The sequence below is a fragment of the Psammomys obesus genome, unplaced genomic scaffold (assembly GCF_907164565.1).
Source record: "Psammomys obesus unplaced genomic scaffold, mPsaObe1.curated_primary_1811, whole genome shotgun sequence".
Lineage (NCBI taxonomy): Eukaryota > Metazoa > Chordata > Mammalia > Rodentia > Muridae > Psammomys > Psammomys obesus.
Genome location: NW_026596120.1, coordinates 15551482 through 15568414, shown reverse-complemented (window position 1 = coordinate 15568414; position 16933 = coordinate 15551482). Strand labels below are relative to the sequence as shown.

General features: G+C 47.9%; 1 protein-coding gene across 2 annotated transcripts in view; it reads right to left on the bottom strand.

Annotated features, from left to right (window-relative positions):
- The window catches only part of Poc1a (POC1 centriolar protein A), a 70080-nt gene extending 59820 nt beyond the window's left edge, over positions 1-10260 (bottom strand). The window contains exons 1-6 of one of the 2 annotated variants that reach the window (XM_055629466.1): positions 9873-10260; positions 8420-8504; positions 6005-6176; positions 5447-5626; positions 3150-3257; positions 2012-2127 (exon numbers count right to left, since the gene is read on the bottom strand). In XM_055629466.1, the coding sequence (XP_055485441.1) occupies positions 2012-2127; positions 3150-3257; positions 5447-5626; positions 6005-6176; positions 8420-8504; positions 9873-9890 (679 nt within the window). In that variant the 5' untranslated portion in view covers positions 9891-10260. Of the gene's footprint in view, positions 1-2011; positions 2128-3149; positions 3258-5446; positions 5627-6004; positions 6177-8419; positions 8505-9872 lie in introns of those variants that run through there. The other variant, XM_055629467.1, reaches the window with a different exon arrangement.
- Between the last annotated feature and the right edge of the window lie 6673 nt (positions 10261-16933).

Here is a 16933-nt window from a genome sequence, read left to right as displayed (position 1 = left end):
GTACTGTTCCACCTGCCTGGCCCTCCTGAGGTCCCATTCTCCTCCTGGCTCTGCCCTCCCCCACCTATCTCAAGGTTCTCACTCTGGGTGCTTTGGGGGCCTTTTCCTTTTAGATGCGCTCCAGTCCTAACAGCCCAGAATATGGCATTGGCCCTTCTCATCTCACGTCCCAGCTGGCCCCTCCAGCACCACGGCACCAGATTCCACCTCTACTAATTCTACATAAGTAGGCCCCTTGGCCTGACCCCCTCCCCACCCTATAGTGGGCATGGAAATCCATGTGCCAGCGACCAGAGTCCATCAACCACACATGGTAGCAGAATCACACTCAACATTTGTCCTCTCAAATGCCCTTCATCCATTTGCTCCTCAAGTATCATGCCCCAGAGTTGCCAGCCACTAGCATTTGGGACCTTAGGTTTAAAGCCGGCATTCAAAGTTCTTCCAATGGGTACATGCTACTATAACTCATGAATGCCAGGCCCAGACTCCCAATCCATCAGGGAGGTTTGGACTCTTCCAGAGACAGCTAGCAATCCTCTTCTCCCAGTGCAGGGACTCGTGTGGCACAAACCACACCGAGGACTGTCCTACTGTACCTCTATGTACCCTCTCGCCAGGTTATCACCCGGTTTCCAAGGTCCTCCTATCACCTTCATAATTCACAGAACATGGCCCACGCTCTTGCACTGAACTCCCGTGTCACTTCCCTTCCTCATCTCTCCCTGTCAGTGCCCAGTCTTCAACCCTAATCCTTACTTAGGCCTGGCCTAAAAAAAAAAGTCTCTGAGCCCAAAGGAAGGACCCCACTGCTGTCTGTTCTAGAAACCTCTGCAAGAACATCAATGGCAGATGCTGGGCTGACTAGGCTGACTTAGTTCTTGTGGCTAAGCCCTGCCATCTGGTGGTGGTGCCAGGTACTGCATGCCTCGACAAATCCCTGAGTCTCCTGAACTCTTGGAAGCAGTAGCAGCAGCATCTTTGTCACTGTTCCCATGTTGTGCCATGCCACTCTCCATTCTTTTTTTTTCTTTAATAATTAAACTTTATTTTATGTGCATTAGTGTGAAAGTGTCAGATCCCTTGGAACTGGAGTTACAGATAGTTGTGAGCTCCCACCTGGGTGCTGGGACTTGAACCTGGGTCCTTCGGAAGAGCAGACAGTGCTCTTAACCACTGAGCCATCTCTCCAGCCCCACACTCTCCATTCTTAGCATCAACTAACTGTCCTGCCACCTGTGGGGTGAGCGCTACCACTGTTCCAAGAGCTCAGAGGAATCAAGTGACCCGCCTAGTGTGGCACAACTGAGCATGCTGAGCACTCCTGAATGCTGGCTACAGAGCCCACACGCCACGCTGCCCTGTCCCATTCTTGTTCACCTCAGTTACCCAAGAAGTGCTGCCCTCCCAGAGAAGCAACCGAGAAAGGGCTTTTGGGGGTATGGGATAAAGAGTGCTAAAGACTGCTCCAAAACCAATGTCCACTCCCCACTGCTCTGCCATCCAAAGGTGACAGTTAAATAAGGGACTATAGGCCTAGGCCTGGAAACAAAGCCTGGCCTCCACCTAACGTCAACTTTCTGTGTGGCTCATGGCTCAAGGCAGACCTCTGGAGGATAGCACGAGGCCAAGGTCCTACTAACAATGACTGCTATGGGCAGCCCTGTCTCCTTGACCCTGGAAAATTACCTCTGTCACAGGGAGAAATGAGTAGTATGGGGACTCTCAAGAAGAAGACCTTAGGAACAGTTCCAGCAAGAAATCTACCAAAGACTCCCCAGCTACAGTGTGTGTGAGACTCTGCTATCTCATAACAGGGACCTGACCAACATTCTAAGACAAGATGGCTACACCACCAACTGTTCATCCTGGTTAACCCAACAGCCACAGGACTCCTCCCAGCTCAGGGCTGTCCTTGGGCCTACTGAAGCACCACAGCAATGAACCATTGCTGGCACCAGCCCAGCCTCGCCGCGGCTGCTTGTGGTCTGGTGTGCTGTTCACCACTCACGCTGATAATGCTGCAACAGCCGGTGGGTCCGCACATCCCACACCTTCACTGTGTTGTCCATGCCAGCAGCAGCGATGCAGGTACCACTGGGGTGGAAGTCCACAAAGGTGACAAAGCTGAAAGACAGGAACAGTCGAGGGCCATGAGAGATCTTCCTTGGTTTGGATGGACCCACAAGTGTCTTATCTCTCTGTGTCTGTTCCCTTTATCAGATAGCCAAGAAACACCAAGTAGGTGACAGTAGGTGATTTATCAGGGACTATGTCCCTCCCTCCCTTCCTTCTCGCTTTATGCTTTTTGAGACATCTCACTATTCACTTTGTAGCCCAGACTGACCTTCCACCTTCTGTGCTCAGTAGTAAGATTACAAGGGTGAGTAAGCATGCCCAGCCCACTGCTGATTTTTAAGTACAACTGGGGACAGCTATCTTCAGACCAAAAAGTCAGTCAATTGCTCTGGGGTTCTTAGCCCCGCGGGGCTGGCTCCAAGACAGGTCCTGTCAACTGAGGCATAGGTAGGAAGGCCCAGCAGGCCTCAAGAGCTGCTCCTCCATTTATCTCTAGAACACAGGCCAAGAGCCTTTTACGCATATACACGGTAGTCAGGCACTCTGGAGGGGCCCTTGCCTGTGAGTCCCAGCTTAAGGAATAAGGAGTGAAACCGCAGTGTGCTTAGACACTTATAAAAGCTGAATCCCTGCTCAGAGGCAGGCTCCTCCCACTCTCCATGTCTAATGGGGCACAGAATGAAGAGCCAGTACCAGCTTAAGAACCTGAGGCTTTCATTCATAAATAGCACCATGGGTGACGATAAGTTTTAACATGCAGTTTAGGGGGCTGATTCAGTGCTCAGAGACACACAATTATGAAAACTAGAAACTAAAGGGGGAGAAAAGAGACCCAATTATTGCATGATTTTAGGGGAAGTGTTTCTGTTGTCTTCGGGGTGGAGACAGGGCTTAACTCTCCACCCACAAAGCAAAAGGTAAAGGCTCATACAAAAGGCACGCCACCAAAGAGCAGCAAGCAGGGCTGCCACCTGCACAGCTCCAGCCCCTGACAGCCACTGGGGCCTCCTCATGTCTTGACCTACACTCTGTGCAGGAGCACCTGAAGATGGAGGACAACAGGGACTCACCCGCCATGCTCACAGTATGAGTGGACACACTCCCGGCTGGTCTTGTCCCACAGCTTGACAGTCTTGTCATCACTGGCAGACACGATTAGCCGCCCATCAGGGGAGAACCTAAGTTGAACAGGACATAAGTCACACTTATAACAGACTCCTGGAATAGTACACTATGTTCTCCACAGGCGTCTCTTCCAGGTCTACCGCCTGACCCAGGAACCCTTTGGGCACCTAAGGTTTTTTGTATTGTTGTTGTTACTTTGACACAGGGTCTCACCATGTAGCCCTGGCTGGCCTGCAATGGCCTTAAACTGTGGCAATCCTCCTGCCTCGGCCTCTGGAGTCCTGAGACTATAGGTATTCACCACTAGACCCAGCTGCCTGACCCAGGAACTGCCTATGGTTACATATGAAACCTTGAGTGATCCTGGGCAAGTGGCCTCCCTCTCTGTGAGATCCATCCTCCACAGGGTCCACACACAGTAATCGCACAGTAGCACAATGCACAGAATACCACAGGAGGCATATGGCCTCCAACAATACCCAGCACCACCCAGCTGGTGCTGCTTGATGAGTGGAGGTGGTCAGGAGCTCCACATGAGTATGTCAGCAAAACACAACGGGCCAACAAAAACACATGGCGGTCCTGGGACCCACCATCAAGGCCTACTGTGGACATGATACCCCACTTTGGCGGCTTGCCCTCCCCGCTCAGTTCTCAGGTCCTTGACCTTAAAACCTCTCAAGGTAGGGTCCTCCCAGAATAAAGAATGATTTTGTCCTCGGGAATACATAACTTCCATGGTATCCACAGAAGAAGACAACTCAGTGGTCCCCAACCTCTGACTTTTGTGTGTAGAAAAATTTTAATTCAGAGCATGGCTGCTCTGGCAAGAGATCACGTCCTAAGACCTTCTATTCTAGGTCTATGTGGTATGACTAGAATACAAACAAACCTTTAGTCCAAGAAACAGAGGCAACCAGATCTGAGCTCAAGGCCAGCCTGGAATAGAGCAAGATTCAGGTAAAGAAAAGCCTAGGTCCAAGCGTGGCGTTACATGCCTTTAGTCCCAAACAATGAAGGTAAAGTTAGTTTGTAGAAGGAAGCACCCATGTTTGAAAGTGATATCTAATTGAGTGGTAGAAAAGGTGACCAAATGAGAGAAAGATTTGAGAACAGGATACACCCAACTCTCACTAGAAGAGAGAGGAAATGGAAGCTACTTAAACGGCAAAGCAGAGAGAGAAAGGAGGCCATTTTACCAGGAGAGTTACAGACAGAGGTTGAATGAGAGAACAAGTTAGAGAATGAGAAGGAGCCAGAGGATTAGAAAAGATTACTGGAGTTAGTTTGAAGCCAAACAGAGCAATTCAGGGGTTGAGAGAGAAGCCAGATGGTGTAAGTCAGCTGGGAGAGGACTCTGAGCCCAAACAGCTGAGATGAACCAGCCAGCCCAGAGCTCAGGAAAAATAAGAAAGAGTAAGCTTATTCAGCAGTAAGCCTCAGAGACTTCCTAGATTAGATTGTACGGAGACTAGAAGCTTCCAGGACTTGCACATGGAGGCAGTAAGCCTACGAGACAACAAATGGAACAGGTGAATAAAGAGCTCCTTTGACATTCATGATTTCTTAGTGTTCCTGGCCACCTTAACTACCTCCTCAGGAGCAGAGCTGGGACATGAGAAAGCTCTGCTGAAAGAGGCTAATGAAGCCACACGCGGAAATATCTGTTGTGCAATTCTTCAAGCCATCAGGCATCCCACGTCACAGCTCTGCCTCCCACATTAAAGCCAGAGGCTCCAGACCAACTCCCTACCTGGCAGCTCTGGAGCACAATTAAGCTCTGAGGAAAGCAGGCAAACCCACGTGCCAGAGAAATGCGGGCCCAGGTCCAGCTCTGTTACTTACCCACTGCATGACCCAGGACAAGATACTGTCCTGTTCTAAGCCTGTTTCTTTTTCTGCAAAATGAGAATGATGCTACCTAGCTCCCAGAACTCTTCTCAGTAACAAGAAAAAACTACACCGTGGTACTGATGGGACCTTGCTGTTGCTGCTGCTGTCCTGGGGGACTCAGCACACCTGGCAGAGGGTCACGGCTGACTAATATGTATCAACACATGAGCTCATTGACACTTCCCAACAAGTTCAATGTAGCAACCACTGCTGTTGACACATTACAGATTAGAAAATCAAGGCTTAGGGATGCATTAAAGGGAGGCTGAGCAGATTGTCCAAGGATACAAGCCGACATTCCCCCTAAACCCCTACTTCCCCCCAGGTTCCCCAGACAGGAAATGCTCACTTGGCACAGCGGACCCAGTTGATATGCTGGCTCAGGGAAAACAGGAATTTCTGGCGATGAGTTGACCACACCTTGACTGTCTTGTCATCAGAGGCTGTCACAAGCGACTGGCCATCACTGCAGAAGTGGACACTCCTCACTGTGGCCGTGTGTGCACGAAACACAGTTGACTCACCTTTGCTGTGAGGACAGATAGCCAGACTCAGGAGAGTTAGAATGGTAACATGAGGACCTACAACTCTACCCAAGTTCTCTCCGCCTCTCTGGGCCTGACTGTCCCAGTCTCGCCCCAAAGAGGCCAGAGGCTCCAACAGAAACAAAGCTCTTCCCCACTAACCTCCACCCTCATGTGAGCTGCTGCTCACATGAGGTAGCAGGTAGCAGTCCTTCCAACCTAAGGAGAGAGCCCCCAACCCAACTGAAGCCCCAGCCTCTGATGGCTCCACAGAGGTCACATGTCCCACTGTGACCAGCTCAAAGCCAAGAAAAGGACTCAGGGAGGGATACTCTTATACCAAATCCCTCAATGCTCTCAGTCCCTTGAAGTCCATAACTCACACATTGGGTATCCAAATGCGAACAGTCTTGTCTCGGGAGCCTGAGGCGAGCAGGTGTCCCGATGGGGAGAAATTCACACAAGTCACAGCATCCTTGTGGCCCATGAAGCGGTAGGCTCGTGATTGGGGCTTCATGTTCCAGATCATGAGGCATGAGTCCATGGAGCCACTGGCTGAGGAGAGTAGGTAACATGATGATTCTCAGACCTCAAGAACCCTGAGCACCCACCTCATTGCCAGGGATACAGGAGAGCAACAGGCCCAGCTCCACCTTCACAGGCATCCCCAACAGGGCAATGACAGGATCCCACTGGGATGGCCATACCTCCTAGGACTGCTGACCTACAGTTTAGACAGTTATGGCCCTACAGACTTGGGGCTGCAGAGATGGCTCAGCAATTAAGAGCACTTACTGCTCTTCAAGAGGATCTGGGTTCAATTCCCAGGACCCACATGGTGGTTCACAACAGCCTATAACTCCAGTTGCAGGAGATCTGATGTCCTCTTCTAGACTCTGGGGGTACCAGGCACACATGTGGTGCACAGACACACATGCAGGTAAAACATCCATGAGCATAAAATATGACAATCTAAAAATAAAAGAATGGCAAGGTGGTAGCCACACCTTATCTCAGCACCTGGGAGGCAAAGGCAGGCAGATCTCTGAGTTCAAGGCCAGCCTGGTGAGCTACAGGACAGCCAAAGCTACATAGAAAAATCCTGCCTCAAAAAACAAAAATAAATAAATAAATAAGAGATAATAAATAAATATAAGAGATAAAAATAAAAGAACAAAACTTAATGAGAAGTCTAAGGAGAGAATGGACATAAAAAATGGCTTGAGTCCCTTCTTTGTTTATAGCAAACTACTACATCAAAAACCTCAACAATAAGATAAAGAGGCAAGCCTAATCCATGGAAAAAGAAAGCTGCAGCTACAAAGTCCATTTAGGAACGTCAGTGTATACAAGGAAGAGGCAGTGGTATGGAATTGGGAAAGGGGCCCTGTTCAACATCTTTCTCACTAGTAGGCCTCTGTAACAAGAAAATGTGCCCTATTACTGTGGGTAATCAAACTGAAGACTCGGAAAGGAGCCAGTTTGAGGCCTATGCCACAGAACAGACCCAAGAAGTGGCCAGGATGTACAAGGAAAAACCTAAACCCTAACCTCTCTAAAGGCCATCTGGCCAGCACGCACAGAGCCTGCACAGGTCTGCACCAGGCCTGCACCAGGCCTGCACCAGCCCCTCTGAGTATTTATTATAGCTTCCAATTTAATGTCATTATGGGATTCCTAAGTATGCAAAGAAGTGGGTCTCTGAGTCTTTTCTTTATTTAATGCGCATTTGATGATTTTCCTGCATGTAGATCTATGTGACGGTGCCAGAGCCCCTGGAACTGGAATTACAGACAGGTGTGAGCTGCTATGCGGGTGCTGGGAAGTGAATCCTGGTCAGGTCCTCTGGAAAAGCAGCCAGTGCTCTTCATTGCTGTGCCATCTCTCCAGCGTGGGATCTCAGATTCTTGTGCCTTCTCTTGGGCTCTTTTCTTTCTGTTTGTTTGTCTGTGCAAATCTGATGTGATTGTTTTTATCTTATTATATTTTATTTTGTTATATTTTATAATTATCCCTTCGAAGCCTATTCTTTTTTCATTTACTTTTATTTTATGTGCATTGGGGTTTTGCCTGCAAGAATGTTTCTGTGAGGGCTGGAGAGATGGCTCAGAGGTTAAGAACACTTGCTCCCCTTCCAAAGGTCCTGAGTTCAATTCCCAGCAACCACATGGTGGCTCATAACCATCTATAGTAAGATATGGTGTATAAATAATAAATAAATCTTAAAAAAAAAAAAAAAGAATGTTTCTGTGAGGGTGTCAGATCTTGGAGTTACAGACAGTTGTGAGCTGCCAAGTGGGTGCTGGTAATTGAACCCATGTCCCCTGGAAGAGCAGTCAGTGCTCTTAACAGATTGATCAGTCATCTCTCCAGCCCCTGCCTATTCCTTTCTAATGAGAGACAGAAAGGGGATGGATCCAGACAGGAGGGAAGGCGGGAAGGAACTGGGAGAAGTAGAGGGAGGGGAAAATGTAATCATGATACATTTTGTGAGAAAAGAATCTAATTTCAATAAAAGGAAAAATAAATAAATACATACATAAATAAATAAAGGCTGCGTGACCTTGGTAAGGCTCCTAACCTCTCTAAGCATTATACTCTTCTCATGCAAAATGGAGCTTATGTGGCCTAATAAGCCCGGTGTCCAGAAGGCTGGCAGGCAGTAGCAAAATAAAGGGCTAGACAAAGCAACGTGCCTTTTCTGTACTCTGGGGTTCCCAACCACACCTCCCAGTGAGAAACTCAGCCTTTTTAGTTTAGATTCTAGAGCCTGAGACAAGACAAACGCTGTCTCTTACCCAGCTGCTTCGTGTTGAGACTGAAGTCCACACAGGTAACTGCATCTCGGTGACCTTTAAAATGCCTCTCCAGTGAGGGGTCCTCCTGGGGAAGAATGAGGTCAAATAGTTAAAGCCAGAAGAAGGGGCTTCTCTCTGGGACCACAACTGTTCCTGCAACCAGGAGATGTCAAAAGCACTCATATCCTGATCTTGTATATAGACAATCCTAGGAACCCACTGAACACAGAATAAATGAGTACAGCAAGGAAGGGTACACAAATTAACAAACACACGTCCAAGAATGAACGGATGAATAAAAAAAAAAAATCCAAGAAAAACAAACCAAATGCAGGCTGCGTGTGGTGGCCATGCCTTTAATCCCAGCACTTGGGAGGTAGAGGCAAGCGGATCTCTGTGAGTTCAAAGCCAGTCTGGTCTACACAGTAAGCTCCCAAATTAGCCAAGGCTATATACAAAGACTTCAGGAGTTATACCCTATCCATAGTTATCTCCTTCCACCTCAAAACAAAACAAAACAAAAACAAAACAACATTTCAGGATCTCCAAGGAACCCAGCTAGCTTGGGAAAGGGCATTTCTATGGCACAGCAAAGCCATTGCTACTCCACAAAGCTGTACTCAAAACAAAGGTGAGTCCTCGTGCCCAGCTCCACCCACAATGCTCCAGCAGGACCACGCCTTTTAACAGATGGAGCGGTGGTTGAGGGCGGAGGTGGGGAGGGAGCGCTCCATCTAAGTAGCAAGCGCTCATTCTGCCTCCTGTTCTCACCTGAGCCTCTTGGAAACATAAGGGCGAGGGAGTGTCCATCTTAGGCTCAATGGACAGAAGCATGTTCAGGTCCAGCCCTCATCAGTGGGACCCCCTTCCCAAGGCCCTCTTCCCTGCGCAGTTTCCTGCATGCGGGCCTCGCCTCCCCTAAAGACTGTGTGTGGGTAACTGTAAACAATAGCAGACGGGGTCCTGTTTCTACCCTAGTCTTCAGGTGCATCGGCCACCTGTTCAGAGCACCAGGCCCCGTGGATGCAAATTCGTATTTAAAAGACCAATTTGGGGTCCTTTTTCTGGACTGGGAGAGGGTCAGTGTAGACCCCAAGTCACAGTTGCAGGGCTCCGCCACCCAATGGCCTACTGCTTCTACCTGTTGGAAAGGATGACACCTCCAAGAAAACCCGTTGCTCAGAAGAGGGCAGGCTGACGAGGCTCACCCTGGTCACCCAGGCCACAACAAGGGTCCGGCCTTGGTTGTGTCTTCCTCGATAAGCTGTACAGCCCAGAGGCAGGGACTCGTTCGCCCGGGTGGTCCAGCATCTAGCCTGGCACTTGGGGCGCTGGGTCAATACCCGTACTCCCAACCTTTGATGGGGAGGCCACTGCAGAACCCTGCGCCACCACCCGCCCCTCTCGCGGCCATTGTTCCAACCAGTCAGGCACCCACTCTTCAGGGACTTACCGGACTGAGGGTGGTCATGGCGGAGCTGGCGGAGCTGGCAGGACCAGCGGGACCCCAAATGCCCGAAATAGTTGTGGCGGCAGTTGTGCCAGTTCAGTTTCCGCGCCCCCAATCGCCGCCAATAGCAACGCCAGTGGCGTCGCCACGTCCCGCCCACCGCAATTAAAGGAGAAGAGCTCTACGTTTTTTGACCGCCGACCGGAAGTGGGGCCGCTCGATGGACGGCCAGGCTCTCGTCCTCCAGCTCCGCCAGATGAGGTAGACCGCGGGCAGCCAAAAGCCTCAGTCCGCCGTCACACCTTCCTCCTGAGAACTTAAAAACCCTAGATGACCGTTTCGGCCCTTCAGATAATCGCCTAGCTCAGGCAACAGAGCGCGCAGCCTTCCGGGAAATGAAGTTCTACGTAGCACTTAGCCTTCAGTCTTAATAAAGCTAGAACTACATTTCCCGAGATGCCCTAGAGCGGGCAGGATTCCGGAAGGAAGACGCTGGTGTTGCTATTTGCCTTAAAGCTTCCGCCCAAGGCGCCATTGAGAAGCAGTTACCAGCCCCTGGGGACCTCAGAGAGGTTCTTTCCTCCAAATGCTCCTGAGTGTCTACTTAAAAGAACTGGAGTCACTCAGAGTCACAACCATGAAGCAGAGAAACCTATGTTCAAATCTTAATTCTCTACTGGTTTTACTGGGTGACTTCATGAAAAATGCATCTGCTCCGAGGCCAGTCTCCCAAAGGGAATGTGATTGCAGCCCAGCCTTCTCAGAACCCTTCAGCCTTGAGAAGCTTTTACAGACTATATGTCTAAAAGAAGTCTATGTATTCCCATCGCTGGGGATAATCTTGTGTTCGTGTTACATGGCCTGGCTGTATCTTCAAAAAATAAAAATAAAAAGTAAAAGCAATTTCGGGCCTGACCACCAGAGGCCGACCTTTCTCACTGTCTGCAGTGAAAGTGGAGAAGGCCCTGAGTGACCTTTTTCTACTGTGCTTTCTATGGAATCTTTCCAGCGTGCACCTGACCTGAACTGGATGTTTTGCAAGATTCAAGAACCTTCCATCACCTCTTACTGGGCAGGCCAACTTGTCCATACTCCAACACTAATTAGAATCTGGCTGTGTCCTGAGGTTTCTTAACCACATGCCTAGGCTTGAGATTGTGTGTCCCTAAATCTGCAGGGATAGTAAACTTAGAAATTGGCGTGTGGAGAAGTGTATTTGGACTTAAAGAATGACTCATTGGTTAAGAGTGTATACAGTTCTCCCAGAGGACACAAGTTCTATTCCCAGCGCTCATGTCAGATGGCTTACAACTCCCTGTAACTGCAGCTCTAAGGCCATTCAACACCTCAGGTCTCCTAGGGCACCTGCACTCACATGCACACACATGCTTTTAATTAAAAATTGAAAAAAAAAACCCGTTTTGAGTAGAGATACAAGAAGAGGATATATATAACTGATCCTGTTTTAACTATCTTGGCATAGAATTGGTTCCTTTACATTAAAAATGTTTCAGTTAATTTAACTTAGGTACCGTGGGATTCCCAAGACAAAAATAGTTGATCACATACACAATACACTCTGGATTCTTCAGCACTGTTCGGAGGACAATTTCCCATAAACAGTATCCAATCGTTCTCTTGTAAGTGCCATGAGCATGCCATGCCAGAAACATGATGGACACATTTGTATATTTCTACAATGTCAAAATGTATTGAATACCAGTAAATTCACAAGCTATGTCAGCTTGGCTTTTGAGACAGGGACTCTAAGCAGACCTGGCTTTCCTTCTTCTGGTGGTCCTACGCTCTTTTTAGATTCATATGTGTGAGTGCTTTGTCTGCATGTATGTATATGCACCCCACAGATGTGTGTTGTTTCTACAGAGGCCAGAAGAAATCAGATCCCCTGGAACTGGAGTTACACACAGTTGTGAGCTGTTGTGCTGGTGCTGGGAACTGAAACAGGGCCCACTGCAAGAGCCGTGGGTACCCGCCGCTGCTCTCTCCAGCACCCAGCCACAGATTCTTTCACTCTTGGCTATTTGTTTTCTCTTCCTTTTTTTTTTTTTTTTTTTTTTTTTTTGAGCATGTTGGGGGGTAGCCACCAAAGAACACTTCTCAGACACGGGTTTTAAGCCAATAGAAAGTCTTTATTAGCTGCCCAGCAACTACATTGGGTGTTCAGGATTCCAGTGTAGCTCTGAGCCTTTCTTGGGGTGAGCTTTTAAGCACAAAAACCATGTTCTGGGGCTAGAGAGATGGCTCAGCGGTTGGGGACACTGACTGCTCTTCAAGAGGACCCTAGGGCAGGGCAGGAGAGATGGCTTAGTGGTTAAGACCACTGTCTTCTCTTCGAAAGGACCCGGGTTTAATTCCCAGCACCTACAACCATCTGTACAGCCAATTCCAAGGGATCTAACACCTTCATACTAATGCACATAATATAAAATTAAATAAATTAAAAAAAAAGAGGACCCTGGGTTTAAATTCCAACATCCACATGGCAGCTCATAACTGTCTGTAACTCCAAGATCTGATACTCTCACATAGACCTACCTGTAGACAAAGCACCAATGCACATAAAATAAAGGTAAATTTCTAAAAATGTTCTGGGTTGACATACTGCAGTTAACAAGAACAGTTAGTCAGAAGCAAAACTACAGAAGCCGAAAAGCAGGGTCTGTACATTTAGGTTCTTCCCAACAACTATGGACTTTGATGGATTAGGTCTTTGTTTTAGTTTTGTCAGGTGGTGCTGACTATGTGCAGAGTTTTAGAGCCTAAATGGTACTTCCACCATGGAGCCAGTTGTGCTAAGGTCTGAAGGCCTGTTATAAGGGTCTCATGTAGCCCAGGTTGGCCTCCAGATCACTACACAGCTGAAGACATCTTTGAACTTCAGATGGTCCTGCCACCATTCTGGAAGTACAGGTTTGTACCATCATGTTTGGTTTATACAGTGGTGGGGATTGAACCCAAGCATGCATGCTAGGCAAGCACTGTCCCCTCTGAGCTATAGCTCGAGCCCAGGATTCTAATCTTAATTACTAATATTACTTCCAGATCTCTTACCTACACATAATAATATACATGTGTAAATGTAAGTTTATAAATATAATAAATGTGTCAATATACATAAATATACATGCACACAAAATGTATTATGTAGGCAACAGAATGACTACAAAATAATTTAAGAGGCTACAGAGTTCAAAAAAGCCTTGCTGAAAGGAGAGGTGGGAAGCTAAAACAGATGCAAGGAGTTACTTTGATATATATAATACTAATGAACACAGTTGGAGGGCTGCTGGAGTTTCTTAAGAGTCCAGCTGCAGAGGCATAGCGCCATCTTAGGTATGGATAAACAGAGATATGGCAATTTGAATGGGCCAGGTTAAGTAGAGGAACCTTGTGAGCTAAAGCCTTGAGAATAGTGAGTTCTCTGTTGGTTCCTTGACACATGTACTCCATGACTGGGTGACTGATCACTAAAAGGTCAATGGAGCTGTTACCATTGGGCTGTTAGGTGTTCATTTTAGGGGACCCAGGTGAGGGTATTGCACCCCTCATTGGTCTAGAATGTTCTGAGAAGTTCTCAAGGGGCTGGGCGTGGTGGCACTTTCCTTCAATCTCAGCACTTCAGAAGCAGAGGCAGGAGGATCTCTGAGTTTGAGGCTGTGTATTTCCAGGCCAGCCAAGGTTTCATAGTGAGACACCACCCACCCACCCACACCTCCACACACACACACACACACCTTCTCAAAAGAGCAACAACAGCAACAAAAAGTTCTTAGTCCTGGAGTTTCTGATATGGTTTTAAAACACCCATGAGCCTACATGTTCTCACTCCACTTGGATAAGGTCATAGGTGGTAATTTTTTCCTTGCAGGAATAAGATGTCTATCAGTCTGTGTATCATGGTTGGTGCCTAGACAGATGTTGTAATCTACATGCACAAACAAAAAATATAAAGTCATTCTGCATCTGTGTTTACACTGACTATAAAGCCAGCTGCTGCTGTGAAAGCTGGAGTCACCTAGGGCGACGTTTGGCTAGCAAGCCACTGTTTCACATAATGTGGAGTGAAACTTAGAGCTGGGTACAGCCTGGTCTCCACAGCCAGATAAACATTCAAGGCACTAGTGGGTGGGTAGGGGGCAGGTAAGAGAGAAAAAAAATGCAGAAAAGTCTGTCTGCTAAACCTAAGATTTAGGCTGGAAGCTGGGTGGTGACGGCGCATGCCTTTAGTACCATTGCTTGGGAGGCAAAGGCAGGCACATCTCTGTGGGTCTGAGTCAGCCTGGTGTACATAGAGAAACCCTGTCTTAGAAAACAAAATAACAACAGAAAAGATTTAAACTGAAGCTAGCGAGGTGTGCACGCACTTGGGAAGGCAGAGACCAGCCAGGTATCTGTGAGTTCGAGGCCAGCCTGGTTTACAAATTGAGTCCAGGACGGTCAAAGCTACACAGAGAAACCCTGTCTCAATAAAGCTAAAAACAAAACAAAACAAAGCAAAAAATTTAAACTGGGTGTGGTGGCACATGCCTTTAATCCTAGCGCACGGAAGGGAGGCAGATTGTTCTCTTTGAGTTCAAAGCCAGCCTGGATTACAGAAGCTCTGGGACAGCCAAAGTTGTTACACGGAGAAATCCTGTTTCAAAAAAATAAACAAATAAAATAAATAATAATAGTAATAATAATAAACTTAAGATTTTTTTTTTGGGGTGGTTGTCTGTTTTGCCCATTGGCTAAATAGTCTTGGCTAGAGGAATCTTCATTTAGGAAACTGAATTTAAGCAGGCTCAGCAGCTCAGCCCTGTGGTCACGGTTACTGAAGAAGCTGAGACAGGATAATCACAGCTTCTTAGCTGGCCTACAGAGTGAATGTGAGGCCCGCCTGGGAAATTCAATGAGACCCTGCCTCAATAAGTGAAGAAGGGTAAGTAACTCTTTGCCCGTACCCCTGTAAGTAACTTTAATAAACTCTTCTGGCCTCCATTTTCATACACAGGCATGTACCTGCACACACAGATACATATACACAAAATAAATTAGATAGATAGATAGTCATATGTGTTTTTGTGTGTGTGTGTGTGTGTGTGTGTGTGTGTGTGTGTGTGTTTAGTTTTTGAGACAGGGTTTCTCTGTGTAATGTTGGCTGTGCTGGACTCGATTTATAGACCAGGCTGGCCTCGAACACGCAGAGATCCACCTGCCTCTACCTCCCGAGTGCTGGGATCAAAGGCGTGTGCCACCATGCCCGGCCAGATAAGCATTTTAAAAGGAAGGGGCCAGTGAGATGGCTGAGCAGGGAAGGGTGTTGCTGCAAGTCTGATGACTTGAGTTCAATCGGAGAAGGTGCAGGAGGCATGGAGGTCCTTATACTCACAGAAAAGCATTAAAGGAGCCAAGAATGTTAGACACACAGGCTTGTTCTGCCGAAGGAAGAGATGTTTAACCTAGAGGGCTGGGAGAGGACATGGTTAATAGCCTGGTGACATTTTCACTGTTTGTGTGACCGAGACCACACGGCTCCTCCCTTAGACCCGTCCTGTGAGCTTGTCAACCTATAGAGGGTTTCCCTGTAGCCACATCTTAAGGTCTATTGTGCACATGAAATAAGAGTTGATCACTACTAGGAATATTCTCAAGAACCAAGTTGTGCTATGCTTAAATATGCCCCAAATAAACTACTCGGGGTCAGACTCCCCAAGTCTGAACCAATACTCGCTACTTAGTGGCATTGAACGGAGCGATCTTCTTGTGTCCCTTGACTTTTTACTCTGCTGGCCGTGGTGGTCACAGAGACACAACCCCAGCCCTCCTCCCTCTCCCTGAAAGAAGGAACCTACATGACAGAAAAAGAGAACCAACTCCTGCAACTTGTCCGTTGACTTCCATACGTACACCATGGCACACGTGCCCATGAACACAAAATATACATTCATTAAACAAATGTAAAAAAATACATTAAAAAGGAAGCTGTGGCCACGGCTATGTCAAGGCCCTCAAGTCCATCTTCAGTGCTGCAAAATAAATAAGAAAAAGGAAAGTTGAAATTTGGAAAAAATTTCTGAACCAGGCATGGTGGTGAATACCTTTAATCCCAGCACTCTGGAGGCAGAGGCAGGTGGATCTCCATGAGTTCGAGGCCAGCCTGAGCTACAGAGCAAGTTCCAGGACAGACACCATCTCAAAAACAAACAAATCAACAAAAAACTAAAAAAGAAAAACTTATGTGAAATAGTTTTCAAATGTCAGTTTTACTCCAAGTGAGTATCATGGGAAGATTTTACTCAGCCTCCAGGGCTCCTCCAGATCTTTCAAGATCTCTGTCTTCTCTGTCTGTCCCTATCCACCAGGGAAGCAAAGCAAGAAAAGCCCCACCTTGGTGAGGAGGCTGCTTATCCTCATAAGCTTCGTTAGATTGGACCGCAGCTCTGACTTGAGCCTCCATGTTGGAGGGAGCTTAATGTTGAGGGGACTGCAAGGGGCCCTTCCTTCTCGAACCCCGGTACCAGGGACGTCTCTGTCCCGACGCAGAGCCCACAGGCATGTCCACATACATGAACCTCTTACCCCGTCATTCTACACTCCAAATTCTAAGGCCATCCCAGGACAGGATGAAGACAGGAACAGGAAATGCAGGCACTCCACTCCTCAGGCTAGCCTGGCCCAGCCCAGCCCAGCCCAGCCTGGAAAGCCCATCAGTGCTGTCAGACAATCTGTTCTGTTTGAAATTCGGTTCGAGGACAGCTCAGGGCTTGTCCCCAGGGTTGGGCTGATCTGGGGCTGCATCAGGTTCTGTCAGCTGGAAGCTGGATAAGCTGGTAAGAGTCACACCACCTCTCCCAGCCTCTGAACTCTCAATTAAAGTGTAATCACAGCACTATACCCGCCACAGTGAGGGCGGGGAAATCCCATGAGCTATCCGTTCGTGTTGGAGCCTGATGTTTCTCTGTCTCTTGATGTGAAGTGTGCGACTTCGTGCTTCCTCTGCGCCAACCGTCTAGCCAACACCCCCATCCCTGCTCTTCCTACTCTCCCCAGCTCTCTGTGCT